This window comes from Apostichopus japonicus, chromosome 4 (assembly GCF_037975245.1).
Source record: "Apostichopus japonicus isolate 1M-3 chromosome 4, ASM3797524v1, whole genome shotgun sequence".
In the NCBI taxonomy this organism is placed as follows: domain Eukaryota; kingdom Metazoa; phylum Echinodermata; class Holothuroidea; order Aspidochirotida; family Stichopodidae; genus Apostichopus; species Apostichopus japonicus.
The window spans coordinates 10141220-10158343 of NC_092564.1; the positions used below are offsets into that span (position 1 = coordinate 10141220).

Here is a 17124-nt window from a genome sequence, read left to right on the forward strand (position 1 = left end):
AACGTAAGGGTGCCATCAAAATGTTCAGATTTCTCTGTAGATAACGGCAATTTTCTTTTAAAGGCAAAATTACCATGTATTTTAACAAATTCCCTAAACTTGACCAATTCTGGGCATTTATTAATTGATCAACCCATCATTTAGTTTCAAAATGACAATTCATTAATTCCGTCAAAAATTCAACATTTCATTGCAAAATTATAAAATTTGGTCATTTAACCAGGGAGTTGTTATAACAACTCCCTGCTTTAACGCAAATGGAGCATTTTACAATTTTCTAAAAGAAATGTTTATGCTGTTCTTAACATATCTGATCGTTTCCGTGTTGTGAAAAACTGTACAAATACTACTATGATGTGTCCTATTTATCAGATTGAAACAAAACCTTAAACTGGTGGGATTAAAACAGTTATCATTTTGATCAATTTTTCTACAAAATATCAAATTTCGAAAAGAGCGAGATATTACATGGCACAGAAAATTAGTGAATTTAAAACTTTCGTGAGATAGCAGAAATGATGCCATCATATAACGAAATATTTTGTCATATTTCACACTTCTGCATTTACCTTTTTTTTCACAAAAAAAGGATACTAATTTGTTGTAAAAGAAAAGATGTTTTGTCACTTTTTTTGGTGTGGGGGGGGGGGTGGCAATTGCCATGTGCCCCTATGGCAAGCTGCCATTGTATGTAACTAACTATGTTAATACTAATTATCACATAACATCACTTGTTTGAGTGGGAAGAAATACCTCACGAGTTTTCATATTAAAATAGTTAATATTAACTATTGCACCTGGCAATCAAATGAATCTGATGAGAAATGGAATGTGACATTGCAATAACAAGAATAAAACGAGACTATTGTGTGCTTTAAGATGACATAAATGTGCACTATTTCTGACATAAGACAAAAACAAAGAAAGAAAAATGAAGAAACCTGACAACCTCTTCAGAAATTGGGAATTAAAGAAATGGACGGCAATAGATGTACTGCTTGCATATTCAACAATATATTTCTCTCAGTACTGGAAATTACAATGATGACATTACCAATTGCAGAAACATTACAACGTAACAAAAATAGGATATTATTCTGGTTGTTGGAAGCTCGTAATAGTTTTGTTTTGTAATGATTATGGAACACAGAGTTAACGACACCAAAGTCAGAAAAAACATTAATAATGCCATAACATATTGGTTCAACTTGCAAAGTGTTAATTTCACTGTGTAGAGTTTTCTTTAAAGGCGGTTTCTTCATTTACGAGAGCAAAAAGAAACAAAGAAAGAAGTATTTCAGCCGCTTACTAATTCTGATATCCCGACATCTAACAACCACTCGAACCATTCGAAACGATAAGTCATAAGTCCTGATGGAGTGGGAATTGGTATGGGGCGAGGGGACGCAATGGAAGGGGGGGGATCAGATGACGTTGCTATATATTGTCACTTATTTACACAACAGACACACCTCAAAGCAGATGTTGACTTTCTCTGCTTAACTGGTTATTCATCACCAAGGGGTGGGTCTGTTCACATGTCCTCCAATAAGGGCAATGATTGTTGGAGCCACTCATTGGGTACAGTCAGAAGACTTTAATGTTTCGGTAAGATCCAGCCACATCCTGTGTCCAGTGACTATTCAAATATTCCAACTGGTCTTACAGCCTTTGCGGTTTTCTTTGAGGCTACCCAATCATTTCCTTAGGTAATTCAAATTCTCTTACTGGCTTTTGGAGGTGTGTAGACCACCACTTGCACAAAGTGTAGACAGTGTTGCCGTGTCGACAAAGCTGATCAATTATTGTGTAAGGTCATGAACATTTCCTCCAACTGGTTAGGTGTCTGTGTATTACATACCAGTCAACCAACCTACATTCCTTGCTATATATGTATTCACATCCAAAACAACATTACCATATTTTGCAAGATTAATATTAAATACATGTTCTAAGGTAATACACATCTTCTCACAGTGGGTTGGTACGTGTGTGTGTGTGTGTACACCACAGACATAGTACATATCCAGAAGATGTTGCTTCATCTGCGAGGCTTATCGATCATCTTCTGAGGTAATCCACATTTTCTTCTCCTGGATTACGAGTGTGTCAAGCAACCCACCTCTTCACTCATCTCATTTTCTGGGGTAATTTCACATGTCCTCTTGCAGTTTGAATTCCTGCAGTGTTGAAGATTCCACTGGAATGGATAGGAGTTCAGCACCATCAATACCCTTAATACAAAAAAAAAAGAAGAAAAAAAAGAGAAAAAAAGAGGAAAAATGTATAAGATGATGCAGTTTGCATTATGTACCAGTTCCACTAAAAAATTGATTTTACATCTTCCATTTGCAAATTGCACATTAAAGCATATTTTTTTTTTCATTTTTGCAAACACTTTCTCTCCTTTAGAAATGGATATGTCACAGTTGTATATCTCTGTAACATTAGAACCAATTATTCATTTTTTTCACTCTGTTTTATGATCCCCTGTATCAAGCCAAAGAGAGGGACTGTTATTGGTTAATAGAGTTTGATGCAGAATTTTAGTCCTGGCATGATATAGTCCAAGAAACAAAAAAGGTAACATTTGAGTGCTAGTAACAAGTTCTCCAGCTGTTTTGGTTTACAAGATATTCACCTATATTAAATCTCTGGAATGCTCCTTTAAGGCTATTAATTGATGATGACAACGATTACTCAGTACAGGCTTAGTCTTAATCCATTATTTAATAAATTCTTAGCAACTCAACAAACAGTCCCACATCCTTTTAACTTCATATTAAGAACAGAATACCTTTATATGACATTCAAGACTACATTGTCCTTGTCAAATTTGTACTACATTGTTCACATGTCATTTTTGAGGCCATAAAATACTTATGAGTTCCCATTCAGTTTTGTTTTTTTCATCTGAGGCAGTTACCTAATGGTTTGTGTAATAGACTATATAGTCTATTCACTTTCATTTGATAAACCTTACTTGCTTAAAGGGGTATTTCTCAAAACATTTAAAGTGTTATAGAAATACAACTTGGACACATATCAGTGGTATTTCTAACAATCTACAAAAAATATCAAACTTAAGTTTGTGTCTGAAGTCATTCATTTAATGTAGGGTCAGGATTCCAATCAGCTTTCAGAATCACTCAGCATTTTTGCAAGTCACCCAAAAATCGAACTTATTTCGTAACTGTTTTCATAACTGTTGTTGAATAAAAAAAACTGTTGTTCAAACAAAACTGTTGTTAAACAAAGGACCTATGTAGTAAAATAAAAGACCAGAGATTTCACTTGATATTTTTTTATCTCAAACATGTATAAAAAAAAGAATGGAAATTTTTTTTTTTAATAAAAGCCTGCCAAGTTTTTGGACTGAAACCCTGGAGCCTCTCACAATGAAATACAAAACTTCACCTTTTGAGAGCCTGGCAAGTCAATCAAGGCAGACTGATGCTTTTGTGAAACTTTCAACGATATTGACCTGAAAAACGAAATGATATCCACACGGCAAAGTCATTGTTCACTAGAGCAGATGCAGTCAACCAGAAAACTATCACCAATCTTGTCCCCAAACTGTTTGATGATACCATTGTCTGCACTTAACACCCTTTTTAACACCTTTTAAGTGATGTGTTTGATCTAGCGCTGGAATTTCAAAGAGGTTTGAATAGTAATTTAAAAGTGCTGTTTTCTTGGTGGTTCAAGAATAAAAGGAACTTAGAAGTTCAGGAATGTATAGAACACAGAGGGTCCATTCATGCAACCGTTTAGAGGTGATTTTGTTTCACTGTCCCATCGAATGTTGTGCATCTGCTGACCCCCCCCACCCCCAAAAGGAAACCTCTTTCAACGCCTTTAGTCTGAAGCCATATAGACATTACACTCCCTCTCATTAAGTAGTTGTGTACGATGCATTGTTCTTAAAATCGAATGATTTCTGCCAAATTTGAGCAATACAATCCCAAATTGCACCAAATAATTTGTCTGAAAAACCCCTCAGTAAATCAGACAAAGATACCATTGTTATTCTCATAGGAATATCTGTTATTTTCAAAAGAAACGACTGTAGTATCAACTCTATACAGTGACCTTGTTTGACCTCTGTCTTCCTTTTTTGGTTTCATTTCATAATATATATAGGTATCATTGTCAATGTTTACAATGGCGGTTGTAACCATGTTTTCTCTACTTGCTTGTTTCCCTCGATATTGGAACATCTTTAGCTAGTTTAAATGATTGAAGAACTAACCTTCTTGAAAGTTAACAGCTTGTGATCTTTGAACTCAGTCAGCTGGGCTCGTAGAGTGAGGTCACTACTGACGTAGAATGCCTCACGGCAGCGCTGGTAAAGGTCTTGGAAGGTCATGCCTGAGGAAACAAGAAACAAAAATAGATAATTAACTTAGCTAATGGGTACAAAAGTCAGATTTAGACAAGATACTGATACAAGTAAATATAAAACTAATCTACTTTTATCTATTTTTGAGATACAGCCGATATCTACAATATCTGGCGATGAAACTGTGAATTAAATGATAAAACACTCATCGATCTCTCGGCGACCAAATATCGAAAATATGTCTCTGCTCGATTAAAACTTTTCCAAGATTTTGATCACTACATTTGAAATCTAAAGAGAAGACTTTAACAACCATTCAGCTCAATAGTTGTCTTTAGTTGCTCTAAATATCGGTCTGCTATTGAAAAAAGGGCTCAAACGTTACACTATCTGCTCCAAGCTGTATTCTTTCCTATGGAATAATCACATGTAAATTTGATAAGTTCAACAACAAAGTATAAAGTCATGTAATAATACAGAATATATCTGCAATTACTTCCCTTCTAAGCTCCTTTAAATCTTTTGGAGCAACCCTGGAATTTCACAGGGTGTTGTTTACTAGCTGGTCTCACACAATTTCATACAAAGAACAAGTTAAAGGTTTATTGTTCGTTCCAATAAAGACACCAGCAAAACGATTATAATGGTGATGGCCTTATCATCCTTGTTTGGCTCTGAATATGTAGTAAACTGTAACATCACAAACTGACACAGAGACATCAGAAAGAGAGTGACTAATTACCAGTTTGTTTTGGACACATATTTATTCACAGGTGGGAAATTTGGAATAAGGGGAAATTTCCCTAGCCCTGTTCCTTGTCCTCAAATGAATAAATCAAACAGAACTTCTAACAGAAATCTTCTTGATGCATGAAAGAACAAAACTACTAAATCCAACAAATTGAAACAGGCAAATGTAAGTGCGCACAATGATCACAAGATGAACAGTGGTGACACATGGGTGACAACAGACACTTCATCCGAAGGGTGGTTTATAAGTCATTACCAAGAATTGTACGACTAATAAGGATACTGAAAGGTTCAGCCAGAGGGCTTATACTTAAAGGGGTTGACTTTATTAATTGCCAATGTCACATAAAAAATCACAAATTACGATCGGGTACTATCTGCCCACAAATTGAAACCCTCACAGAGACAGAGAGAAAGAAATATCCAGATAGAAGTCACAAATGGAATCAAATTTCCTTCTGTGTAAACTTTTACCTGAATACGAAATATCATCCTTGTGCTCCAGCTGTGCCTCAACCAAAATATTAAATACACCCCTGAAAGATAAAACAAAAACATCAAATTAACATTAATCATAAAATATTAAATACACCCCTGAAAGATAAAACAAAAACATCAAATTAACATTAATCATAAAATATTAAATACACTCCTCAAAGATAAAACCAAAAACAACACATTAATCAGAAAATATCAAATACACCCCTGAAAGATAAAACAAAAAACACATTATTATTAATCATAAAAAGATGGCCAGCTACACAACTTTTAAAATGATGCATTTAGTTTTCTCCATCGTTGTTTGGCTATCACAAGCGACATCAATATTCTCTGATGATGATCATTTGATTTGAAATTGAGTTTTCTGAGAAATCTGAGTTCCAGCAAAATTAATTTTTTCCCCCTGCTCTTTGGTCATCCGGGCACATGTGCACAATAAGAGCAAACTGTTGCAAATACTTTGAATAAAACAGTCTTGTTTATTATGACTTTATACTTGCAATGTAACAAGGTATGTACGTAATTTGCATTGCAACAAGGCTGGCTGAATCTAATATACATTTATGGAAAAAAAAGTGATGAAATAAGTCTGCTTTAATAACAGAGTTTCTAATGTAATCAATCAGCAGATTATCTATAAAAAAAAATTATATGAGTTTTGAAAATTAAAAATATAAAACTTTATTTCTGTAGTTATGCCAAGGAAAATGTACAAATGCCTTTGATACACATTGTGGAACTAACTGGTAACCATGGCAATTAAATCATTCTTGTCGAGAGCTTGATTAGCATGCAGCAAATTTTCCTTTAACCACTGCTGAAGCAATATGACAATTAAGAACTTTTAGTGAAATTGTACTCACTGTACGTTTGGTGGTACGCTCTTGAGTACATGGTTAATAGAACTGAGAGTGAGGGCGCCAGACTGTCTGACAAGGAGGGAGTTCTCGTAGGAGGTTTCTTCGGTGTAATCTTGGTATGATGTGACATCATACCACAGCCAGTTGAAGCAGCAGAACCTTCCTTGATCCCAAACTGTAACAGTTTTAAGAAAAAAATAAATGATATAGATTATTTAGGGAAGGACACAAAACTTTTTCAATTTTTTTCTCCTTCAAATATCTGCAACAAAAGGCCAAACTGACCCACTGATAGTATGTACCTTGGCAAGGTTATGATGAGTTAATTCTTTTTATAAATTTAGCCGCCTTCCAGCAGTGAGAGCATTGTAACTGTCATAACATCCAAGCAAGAAAAAGTACCTGTTTACTGTAACTTTTGTGTGTATTGTATAAGGAAAGGAAGATTACAAACAATAACAACAAAGTTGAACCAAATGTTTGGAGTGCACTTGACATTCTTTGAACAGCTTACACTTCATCATCATAGAAGATCGCAATATTTAACTTTAAAAGTAAACTACTTCCAGTCTAAACTGACTGGGACATCAGTGGTGTTTATGTAGTACACTGAAACAACAAATATATGCATCTTGGGTGAACATGAAAATGACAAGAGATTTTGAAGTTGAAGACTGGGACAGTCCTTCCTTCAAATAAACTACAGGAAGTTTCTTCTCAACTAATTTGCATCATTGGAAGACATTTTGTTATTATTTCATTAGACCAATTATGTCACTACGATTCTCAAACGTAAATGGCACCCTACTTTCAGTCACTATGGTAACAATCAAATAAATTTTGATAAACATCTGAAGTGATACCCTGTGTATGTGATAAATTTCACAACAGAATATTTTGCTTTCGACTCGATAAAGACTTGTACATTCTTAAGGTTCACCCACCCATGCAGACACCAATTTGAGAGAAGCACAAATAACAAATGGATATAGCCAGATTGTCATTGGTTGACCTGATGACCTTCAATAATGCATTTGAGTTGGTCTGTACATGACATCAAATCAATGCAAGAGATCTTGAGGTCACATGACCAGTTAAGATCTATGAAGGACAGACGTATTCAACAGTACACTGTAGTGACTTACAGATGTTTATCACATGGACACAAAAGATCTAAACAGGCTATACTCACTTAGAGGTGGAATGTGGAAGTGTAAAGATCAGATGGACAAATAAGATCTATAAAAGGTACACTTACAGAATGGTTCATTGATGATATCTATGGAAGCTATCACATGAACACCAACGGCTTAGTACTTATTCAGTGAATACCAGAGGCCTATAAATGCTATATTTACTTAGTGGTACATTGTGGAAGTGTAAAGATCAGATGGACAAGAGAGATCTGTAAATGGCACACTTACAGAATGGTGCATTGATGTGGTATATGAATAATATTACATGAATACAAGAGATCTATGCATAGTCATACTTACTTAGTGGTGCATTGATGTGGTCTATGACTAATATTACATGAATACAAGAGATCTATGGATACTTACTTAACGGTGCATTGATGTGGTCTATTGATGCTATCACATGGACAGAGGGGATCTGTGCCAGGGAACTCAACAGATTCTGGTTCTTTGTTACTCTCAATATAGGTCCATCAATATTGTGCAAAATTATAAAAACTGGCTCTGTGAGGGAAAAATAATTTCACATCCTAAAGAACTTTGCCAGATCTGGAGTCTTGAGTGAGATAAAGGGAAAAATTGGATTGGCTGATATAATATGGTAGCAAATATAGTTGGCTAACTCTGGCTGGACAAAACAAGCTTGATTTGTCATGCACATGCATTTCACATATAGTTTAGTAACAAAATGATCTTCCAAAATATCAAACATCTAAAAATTGTTTAAATTTGTTATTGCTATACCATCTGATGCAAAGTATAAATTACAAGCCACCAATCAAAGCTCCTCACATGGATTCTAAATTACACGCTACTTACATTCAGCTGGCGAGCATAGCCTACCAAATATTACTCTATTGAACAAGCTAAAGCACCCACTTCAGGTATTTTTCATGAAAAGAATGTTAATTAACAAGTAATTAAAGATTCCATTTGGATCAGTAAATGTTGTCACCAAGGGGACTTTTTGTAGTATTTAAGCACATACAAGTAGCAAATAGCAACTCTCAAGCCTCTGTCCTAAAACTTGAACAGTCAGTGAACTTTACTGTTGTGATATTTGAATACCACAGTAGTACCAGAAATTTACATCAACATCGATGCAAAGAGTTAAAAACAAAACAACTAACGTCCAACCTAGATTAGAGCAGACTGATCTTTTGTAAGACATTCAACAATAAGCCTATCAGAGACTTGGTGAGCATTAATTGACCCTTAAACTTGCTTTGTTTTATGTTTTTATGTGTAGTACGTTTCATACAGAAGCTTTGATGCCTACAAAACTATTGGCAAGATAAATTAGAGCTGCTACATTCTTGCTAAGAATCCATGATTTACTACTGAGCAATTCATCTCACCATTTTTCTTCTCCAACTCAGATTTAATGAGCTCTAACTGTTCTTGTTGCCCTCTGGCAGTCATTTTTGATTCTAAAACATCTTCACTTATTGCTGATAATATCTGTAATTTAGAGTGTTAGACAAGAAATCACAAAAAGACATTAAATATTATGAAATGGATCTTGGAAGAACAAATATACCTTTAATAGCTACCTTCAAACATAAAAAAAAACATCATACATAGTGATGAAGCAACTTATAACATTTCCATGGTAACAGACAATAATCAGTGAAACTATCAACATGCATGTTTAAGTTCCTTGTGGCTACACAGTGGATTAATGTCCGTTGTCCTGGCAACTATAAGTTTCATCTTGATTATCCTATGAGATTGCTTGAACTGACAAAACAAGAATGTTTGCTTAATCATAGAGTAATTTATAAGTCAGCTTTATTATTTTTAAAGGAGGGTTTATCTTTACACATTGCTTTAATAGTCAATCTTTTGGTACAATTAGTACAGCCTTGGAATGAACCTCCCCATATAATTTTCTCTGTACATATTATAGGGTAAACGATTGGTTTAAAATTTTCAATGCGCATCTCAACACCACAGTTATAGGTCAGGTCAGTTTGAGGGATACAAATAATTTTTACGATTCTAGCAAACTAGCGACAAAGGGTTATTCGAAAAATTTTGCATTTCTGGTGAGGGACAGTTTGCTTAACTTTTCATCACCCAAACACATCAATTAATATCATTCCAATATTTTTATGAACTAGGGATGACTGTAGATACCTTGTAAACACTAAAAGAAGAGGGAAAATTTCTTTTAAGGCTCAATTAAATTACATTTTCAATATAATCATTACATACTTAATGCAATATTGTAAGCTAATAAAGTGTTGACTTATCATCTTCAAGTTTGCAAAGGAACAGAGTTCAACCGACAGGAAAAAAAAAGTATGTTACTTGTTGCCTTTATTTTCGACAGTTGGAAAAGATTACTTTAACAACAACAACATTTTGTTGCCCTTCGTGAGTCCTTTAAATGAAACTTTGGACTTGAGATGTCACCAATCACAAAGAGATAGTGATGGACTTACTTGTCGTATCGCAAGGCTCGGAAAGAAACCGTTAATGACGATGTGATGAAAATCTAAGAGGTGTTTGGATCTGAAGCTCTCGATTAGATGTCGTTTGGAGCCGAGCCCATACAGCAGGAGATTGAAACCATTGCTGAAAGAACAGAAAGCAATAATTAGGATCATGGTGACAAAGGGAAAGAAATTCTCTGTAGTTTTTAAATATTAAAAATAGATATAAAACTTTGAGAGATTGATGAAATTCTTTTCATGTTAATATTATGTGCAATATATGTACTTGGAGACTGTAATCCCAGTCAGGATACTTAATCCTGTTTGGTAAAGGCAAGATGGGACAATTTTCTAAATGCTAGTACCATTTTAAATGGTACTTAGTTGCAATATTTCCCAAGGCTCCTGTATAAAGAGTATTGACTGTTCCACAGTAAAAAAGACAACTATGCTTCACCTACTGTCACTACAAGTGCCTTGAAGCATAATAATGTATATAAAACCAATATCCTGATTGGATGGTGGTTTACAACTGTTCATGAATCTTCATATACCTAAAACATGAATATTCATAGAACTCAGACACTGAATCATTCATCTTATTATAAAAGTGAAAGCAAACATTTATAAAGGGTGCATCCAATGGAAAATGCATTTCCATGAACCAAAGAATGCATAATTCCACATGTATCCTTCACAAATAAGAACATCTTCTATGGATATATTAGAGGAAGATGTAGCTGATTGGTTCCCTGAATAGCTCAGAAGGTTTACCTCAGCTGGACCATCCACTTGTGAAAAAGTCGAGTGTGCTCAACGTAGAGGTTTTCTTTTTCGTCATTGTTGCTGTTTGCCGCAGTTCTCAGGATGGTGTCCAACTCTTTTTGATCCATCTTTGGCTTTGCTAATCTGGAGAGAGTGTGATCTGAGGTGACCACGCCTCCAGAGTGAGCTCGAAAGTAGCTCTCCGAGGAGGCTTCCTAGAAAACAGACAAAGATGAAAAAGATATTTTGCTTAAGAACATGAATGAAACCATAAATACGAGTGGACAGATGCAGAACTTTAGCAGAGCAAGATCAACGTTGATGAAGGCCCAATTATGTTAATTTTTTGTTGGTTCTTCTCAACAGAAGTGATATAAACTAATATGTTAAAGTGCTTTGTATGAGTAATACCTAACAGGTATTTGTCTTAAAAATTACTGTTTAAAGATATGACTTTGTATGGTTAATTGAGCAGATGGCTTTAAACCATCAAACTTACTAAGTCTTCACTTGTCGCCGCGGTGACCTTGCTTCTCCTACTCCTCCTAGTGCCCTTATTTTCTGACATCTCACTCGCCTCTGATATAAGGCTCTCTGTATCCTCCTCGTCGCTACTTGAGTCTCCGGCGGAATCCTCTGAGGAGTCTCCATCTTGGTGATATCTTCTGACTACGGCTAGTCTTGAGCTTCTCCTTCTATTCGATGTCCCCGCCTCATTAGCATCGTCTCCGTTTCGGCCATTCTGGTCTTTGGATTCTTTCACCCTTGCGCTAGTTCTTAATTTAGATGCAGACTTTGAATTCCTCTCCTCCTGCCCTCTCTGGGTGTCTGTCACTCTCTTATTAGGAGTTTTACCTTTCACTGTTCTACTTCTGACTTTTCCAGGAGTATCAACATCTAAATATGAACAGAAGAAACTGTATGGTTAACATGCATCCTGTGTTTCTTCCGGGCAAGGCAGACATCACATCATACGGGGGGGGGGGGGGAGTAACCGAAGGGGGTGTTCAGGGAAGAAATCTTTTGTGATAACACTTACCATTAGCTAAAGTGGGTCACAGGTAAGCCCTTTCAAGCATCAATTGGTGAGTGGAGGGTAGGAAAAGTGGGGGTAGGGAGGGGTGTAAGGGGATGTCCCTTTGATCCTTCTATTCTGTCAATGGTCACATTACTCAAGGAACTTTATTTGCTCTATTTAAATAACAACAATTCGCTTTCTGTGTGAGCTATTAAGGTATCTACCACATCTTCCCATTGTTCCTCACCTGCCTCTGGCTTTGTGTTTTTCTGGATGCTTCTAGCTGCCATCTGAGCTGCTCGGTTGGATCTCTTTGGAGTTCTGAAAGAGTAAACTTGGCCCCCGTCCACGTCACCATCTCCTACTAGGGCTGCAAACATAAACAAATTAATATAATATAGCATCTTATACTTTATTACCTAATCAAGTTTAAAAGATGACAGCATTTTACTACTCAGGGTCAAATTCTTGTTCTCTACCCTCATGAGATAAGCCCAGTAAGGATCAGAAGGGTGTTACCCATTACCCATGAGCTAGATACTGTGGCTTTGCAGAGCTTCCTCCAGATATCATTTAATTTTCATTTGCGCTGCAACCTACAATCAGTTTGTCACAGAATGCCAGCAGCAAACACGCAATATTGATATGAATCACATTACCAAGGTAACATTGCAAGAACTTAGAAAGTGACTGGATTTCAAGTCTATGTGTGAATGGTTACTGTTCACAGTTTGAATATGTCTTAATGTTACTCTTAAGATGGTGAACCCACCTGATGATGATGATGTGACAGTTTCCTCTTCTTCCTCTGCCTGCTCTTCTCCTGTCTCTTCTGTTTCACTGCCATCACTGGTTACTTCATTCTTATTTTTCTCGTCTTCATCTCTAAATTTCTGAACTGATTTCTTCCTTTTCTTGGCTTTATGCAGGAAAAAACAAGATAAAGTAGAAGATAAAATGAATTTAAAGAAAAGATCAACAGGGTATCATTTAGTAAATGGATCCCAAATGGAAATGGTGTCTTGCAAAATTATAGTAGTAGTACAGGGCTAAAACTTTCACAATTAGCAAGAATCATTCAAGGTTTTTTCATCATTCAGTTTTAAGGGGGAAAGTAAATCCACCCTTATAGGCTATACAAATATGTAAAGAAAAATATCTGACAAATAAGTCCAACATTTTCAAGAATTAGTGAAACTGTGCACTTGCTAACATGTCAAATAATATTATAGCAATCAATAGAGGTCTTCTATGAATAGCTCACAAGTTTAGCAAAGTGCAATTGTTAAAAGACCCCAAAGTACAATACATAAGGTTCTAACCTGTGGCGTAAATCATGTTCATACATTAAGGAGGAGAATTTTTAAGTTTTAAAATGAAGACAAATGAGACTGTGATTGGTAATGTTGTGACAGAGTAAAATTGTTCATTAAAAGAAAAGTTCAAAATTTTTGCGCACATGTGTTAACTATGACTTAACAGTTCTTGGAAAATGTCTGAAAATAAATTGAATATTTTTGGCCAAGCATTTTGCATAATTTTCTAGGAATGGTCTCAAGAACAAGTATTTCTGTGGTTGAGAGTGCAAATGGATTAAAGACAGATCCTGAATCCGAAATGAGTCTTCTGTCTCTTGCCTCAGGAGGAAAGAGAGCAACACACTTGGCAAGCCGTTAAATACATGAATATATACCGTTGGAATTTATAAACGGAGACATGGTTTCTTCGTTGTTGAGCATTCCTGTTAACCGGTGCATATATCTACATCGTTGACAACTCACACAACAATATCACATAACGCATGAGTTGTAAGATACAATCATTGCCAGAAGTGTGTACTACTAAGGCTGTCCGTGTTACGTATCTTCCACATGCCTTTTGGCTCATACAAGTAGAGCCACAAGAGTTGAGCAATGCTACCAAAGTTTAGATATATTATATATACAATATGCCAAATGAATACATTTAGAGGAAGAGTATTGGCTGGGGTTTTGGTGCTTATATAAAAAATAATGGTACTTACTACTTATCTCATCAGCATTTATAATTTGAGAAACTTCATCACCACTTCCTACAAATTTGACGGAGAGTCTTTTTAGAGAGACAGTTGGCTGGGGAGATAAGGACATGGTGGTCCACCTGTAGAGAGAACATTCCAGACAATTCTAAAGATCTGTAAATTACAATGAATAAGCTATAAATGCTGTCAAGAACTAACAATTCAATAACTTTGACGATTCACTTCTCCAGGAGAGATCTAAAGGTCAATCATAACTGTGCAGTTGACGTAAATTGAAGGTTTAAAGAATTCACGACACATCACAGGTGCTACACAAGACTTCGTCGAAAAGCAATTGAAATAAACCATTATAATTTAGAAGAAAAAGACATCATCAACATCATCACTTGACTTAAAGCATATGCTAGTTCTAAGAATGATTGAACCTGACTTGGTTATGTACCTCTATTGTTTCCATGTTAATAAACCCAAAATAAAAATGAATACAACGCTAGAAAGTTTGCATATTGTCAAGTTTGTGGCTATTTACGCAATCATCTGTTATTTAAATAAGCGTGGAGCGCTTGCTTAAATGAACCTGGTCACAATCTGTGAGCTGAGAGATTCAACAAACCATAGAGCCAAGAGGAAAATATTTGCATCTATGCATCCCATCTAAAAATTCCAATCTTGTTCTAGTTATAATCTTACTTCTTAGTGTAGTATATTGTATAAAAGACCAAAGAAGGTAGCGGAAGAAATTTAAATAATTTTATCAAATACACTTTTAATGTACTTGGATGCTAGTTTTGGCCACAGATTTCAAAAATGAAATCTTAAAGATGATTGGAGGTACTGTTATGGAGATATATGGCCTCAACAATGGAAACTTTTGCACTGCAACTTTTGCTGGGCCATGTTTTACCACATCTTACCAGTAAATTAAGAAAGCTATAGGGTCAAAGTTCCAGGTTACCACCAGCCTATAGGGTTATAAAGTGTTCCTAGTATCGGAGTGATGAACCACTAATCTTGGAAAAAATTTAATTGAATTTAATTGGCATTTTGTTTGATTTTGACAAAATATGACCTTGTATGGGCCAAAATTACGATGTCATATAGTGAAACTTAATTTTGTATTTTGAAGTTCTATATTAGCCCTAGTAGACAGCCATTTTCATGACTGTAGCTCATGCTTTATCAAGAATTTATAAGGACACAAAGTTGGTAGTTTGTGATAGGGGCACACTTGGTCACGCAAAAGTGGGCATGGCACTTCAACTTTGAAAAGTTGTAACTTAAAAAGCACAGGGAAGAGGATGCTCAAAATTTGCAGAACTTCCAAACTCACTCAATTCTACAAATGATGCAAACATGCGGCATCTCCAAGAGGTGGCCTGCCAAGCCATTCATTCATTTGGTATGGAATGATCTTAATTGAACCAATGATCATGCAATAAAGCACCACTTATAACCAATGATCCGGTAAATAAGCACCAGTACATCACTTTATGTAACCACCAATCAGGTAAATAAATGAGAGTGCCATCATTATTGAACTGATGCTCTGCTAAATAAGTACCAGTGCATCAATTATTCAATCGCTAAATAAGCAACCTTATTCAGACCCGTCAACTCTCCCAGTTTTACCGGGAGACTCACGGGTTTTACCCGAATCTCCCGGTTTCATATTCTATTCTCCCGGTTTTATAATGTTTCATCACTTGCGACATTTCTGAAAATAGCCAACAGTTAGTCCTATGCTTATTTGCGTAATAAGTGTAATCTAAAATAGATTGATTGTTTACAAACACGTTACCACTGACACAGTGCTGTGCGGGACTTTCAACCAATAGCAGGCTGCTTTGTCAGTTCTCGGACCTCGCCCAAGGTCGTTATTGTATGTTGGCCTTGGTCGAGTCCTGAATACAGTACAGTAGTACAGCGTGCACTGTGCATATGCCATGGTGCACTCAGTTTAATATACACAAGTTGTAACTTGTTTGTATACACAGCGCAGCGTACCATATGTGTGCAGTTCGCATGTCTACAGTAGCTATTTTGTATACGACAAAAAACAGTTAAGTTCTATGCCGGCAAACACTTTACCTGCGTCCTCTTGGCTGCTAGGTGAATATCACCTCTTCAACTACGATTTAAGAAACGTCTGTTTCAAACATCTCACTAATTCTTTCGGCGACTTTAATCCCTATTCATTGCAACACGATAGCATTACCTGCGTATAAACTCGTACAGGGATTATACAAGGTGTCTACGCGGCGTCTACAAGGAATTTGTTGGTCAACAAGTTTAAACGCGATTGTACTTGTTTATACGTCTTTATACGATCCTGTGCGCATACACATGTCCAGTTATACGAGACGGTACTGTAGACTACTTATTTAGGAGTATTTATATCATTTCAATTGAAAATTACCAACCTCCCTATCTTCCCCTTATTCTCCCTATTTTTGGCCCTGAAAAATGTTATTCTCCCTATTTTGGGGTCAAACAGGTTGACAGGTCTGCCTTATTGAACCAACAATTGGATAAATAAGCGCCAGAGCAATGCTTGTTGAACCCATGATTCGTTAGATAAGCAAGAGCACCATCCTACTGTACCAATGATTGGGTGACAAGCTCCGGAGTAATTGCAGAATACCCCGCAACTTTGAAGCAACACCTTTAAAAGATGTCGACTACGGCGTCTGTATCGGGAGTCTAGTTAGATGCAGAGAAATGACAAAAATAAACTAAGTTCAATATATTATGCTGTTGTTGCTACATCATCTACACCGTCAGGAGTGTGCTGGTGCTGTTAGCTACAGCATGGTGCTTTGTAAGTTTGTGTTCCGAGGTATTCTGCAATTAAGTCTTAGCTCCCAGTCCTACCTATTGTCAAAGGATCAGTTAATTTGGATGTTTCTCCATATGTTGCACATCCCGGCAAACACGAGTGTAGTATTAGACTATGCCCGTACAAATTTCGTGGACCTGTGCAGATGGCAAAATTATGTCTCGTGAAACTAGCTTCGTTATGTATCAGCGTTAGTGTAAATGAAGTTCTGGGTATGTCAATGAAAACACGACTGACTCATTACCTTTAATGTCTATGTAAAGGTGAATTAAAGATATTTTCCAACAAAGTTGACAGTCTTCGTCCCAAAAGGCCGTCAGAACCAGGCGATGCTAGGCAAAGTCTAAGATTAGGCCAAGTTCGAAAGTTTGCGGCATCGTAAATGGGAGGGCATACAC

General features: G+C 36.1%; 1 protein-coding gene across 2 annotated transcripts; it reads right to left on the reverse strand.

Moving 5' to 3' along the window:
• Nucleotides 1–995: 995 nt before the first annotated feature.
• On the reverse strand, nt 996–17110 carry LOC139966411 (origin recognition complex subunit 2-like). Of its 2 annotated transcripts, none has more exons than XM_071969375.1 (13): nt 16971–17110; nt 13894–14009; nt 12643–12789; nt 12118–12240; nt 11352–11749; nt 10862–11067; nt 10097–10229; nt 9008–9110; nt 8016–8153; nt 6457–6628; nt 5567–5628; nt 4253–4371; nt 996–2234 (listed from the first exon to the last, which is right to left on the reverse strand). In XM_071969375.1, the coding sequence occupies exons 2-13, from the start codon at nt 13997–13999 to the stop codon at nt 2154–2156; spliced, it is 1788 nt and encodes a 595-aa protein (XP_071825476.1). In that variant the 5' UTR covers nt 14000–14009; nt 16971–17110; the 3' UTR covers nt 996–2153. The 2 variants fall into 2 exon arrangements, with proteins under 2 accessions (XP_071825476.1, XP_071825477.1); XM_071969376.1 differs by lacking the exon at nt 16971–17110 and adding an exon at nt 16762–16915.
• Nucleotides 17111–17124: the final 14 nt, after the last annotated feature.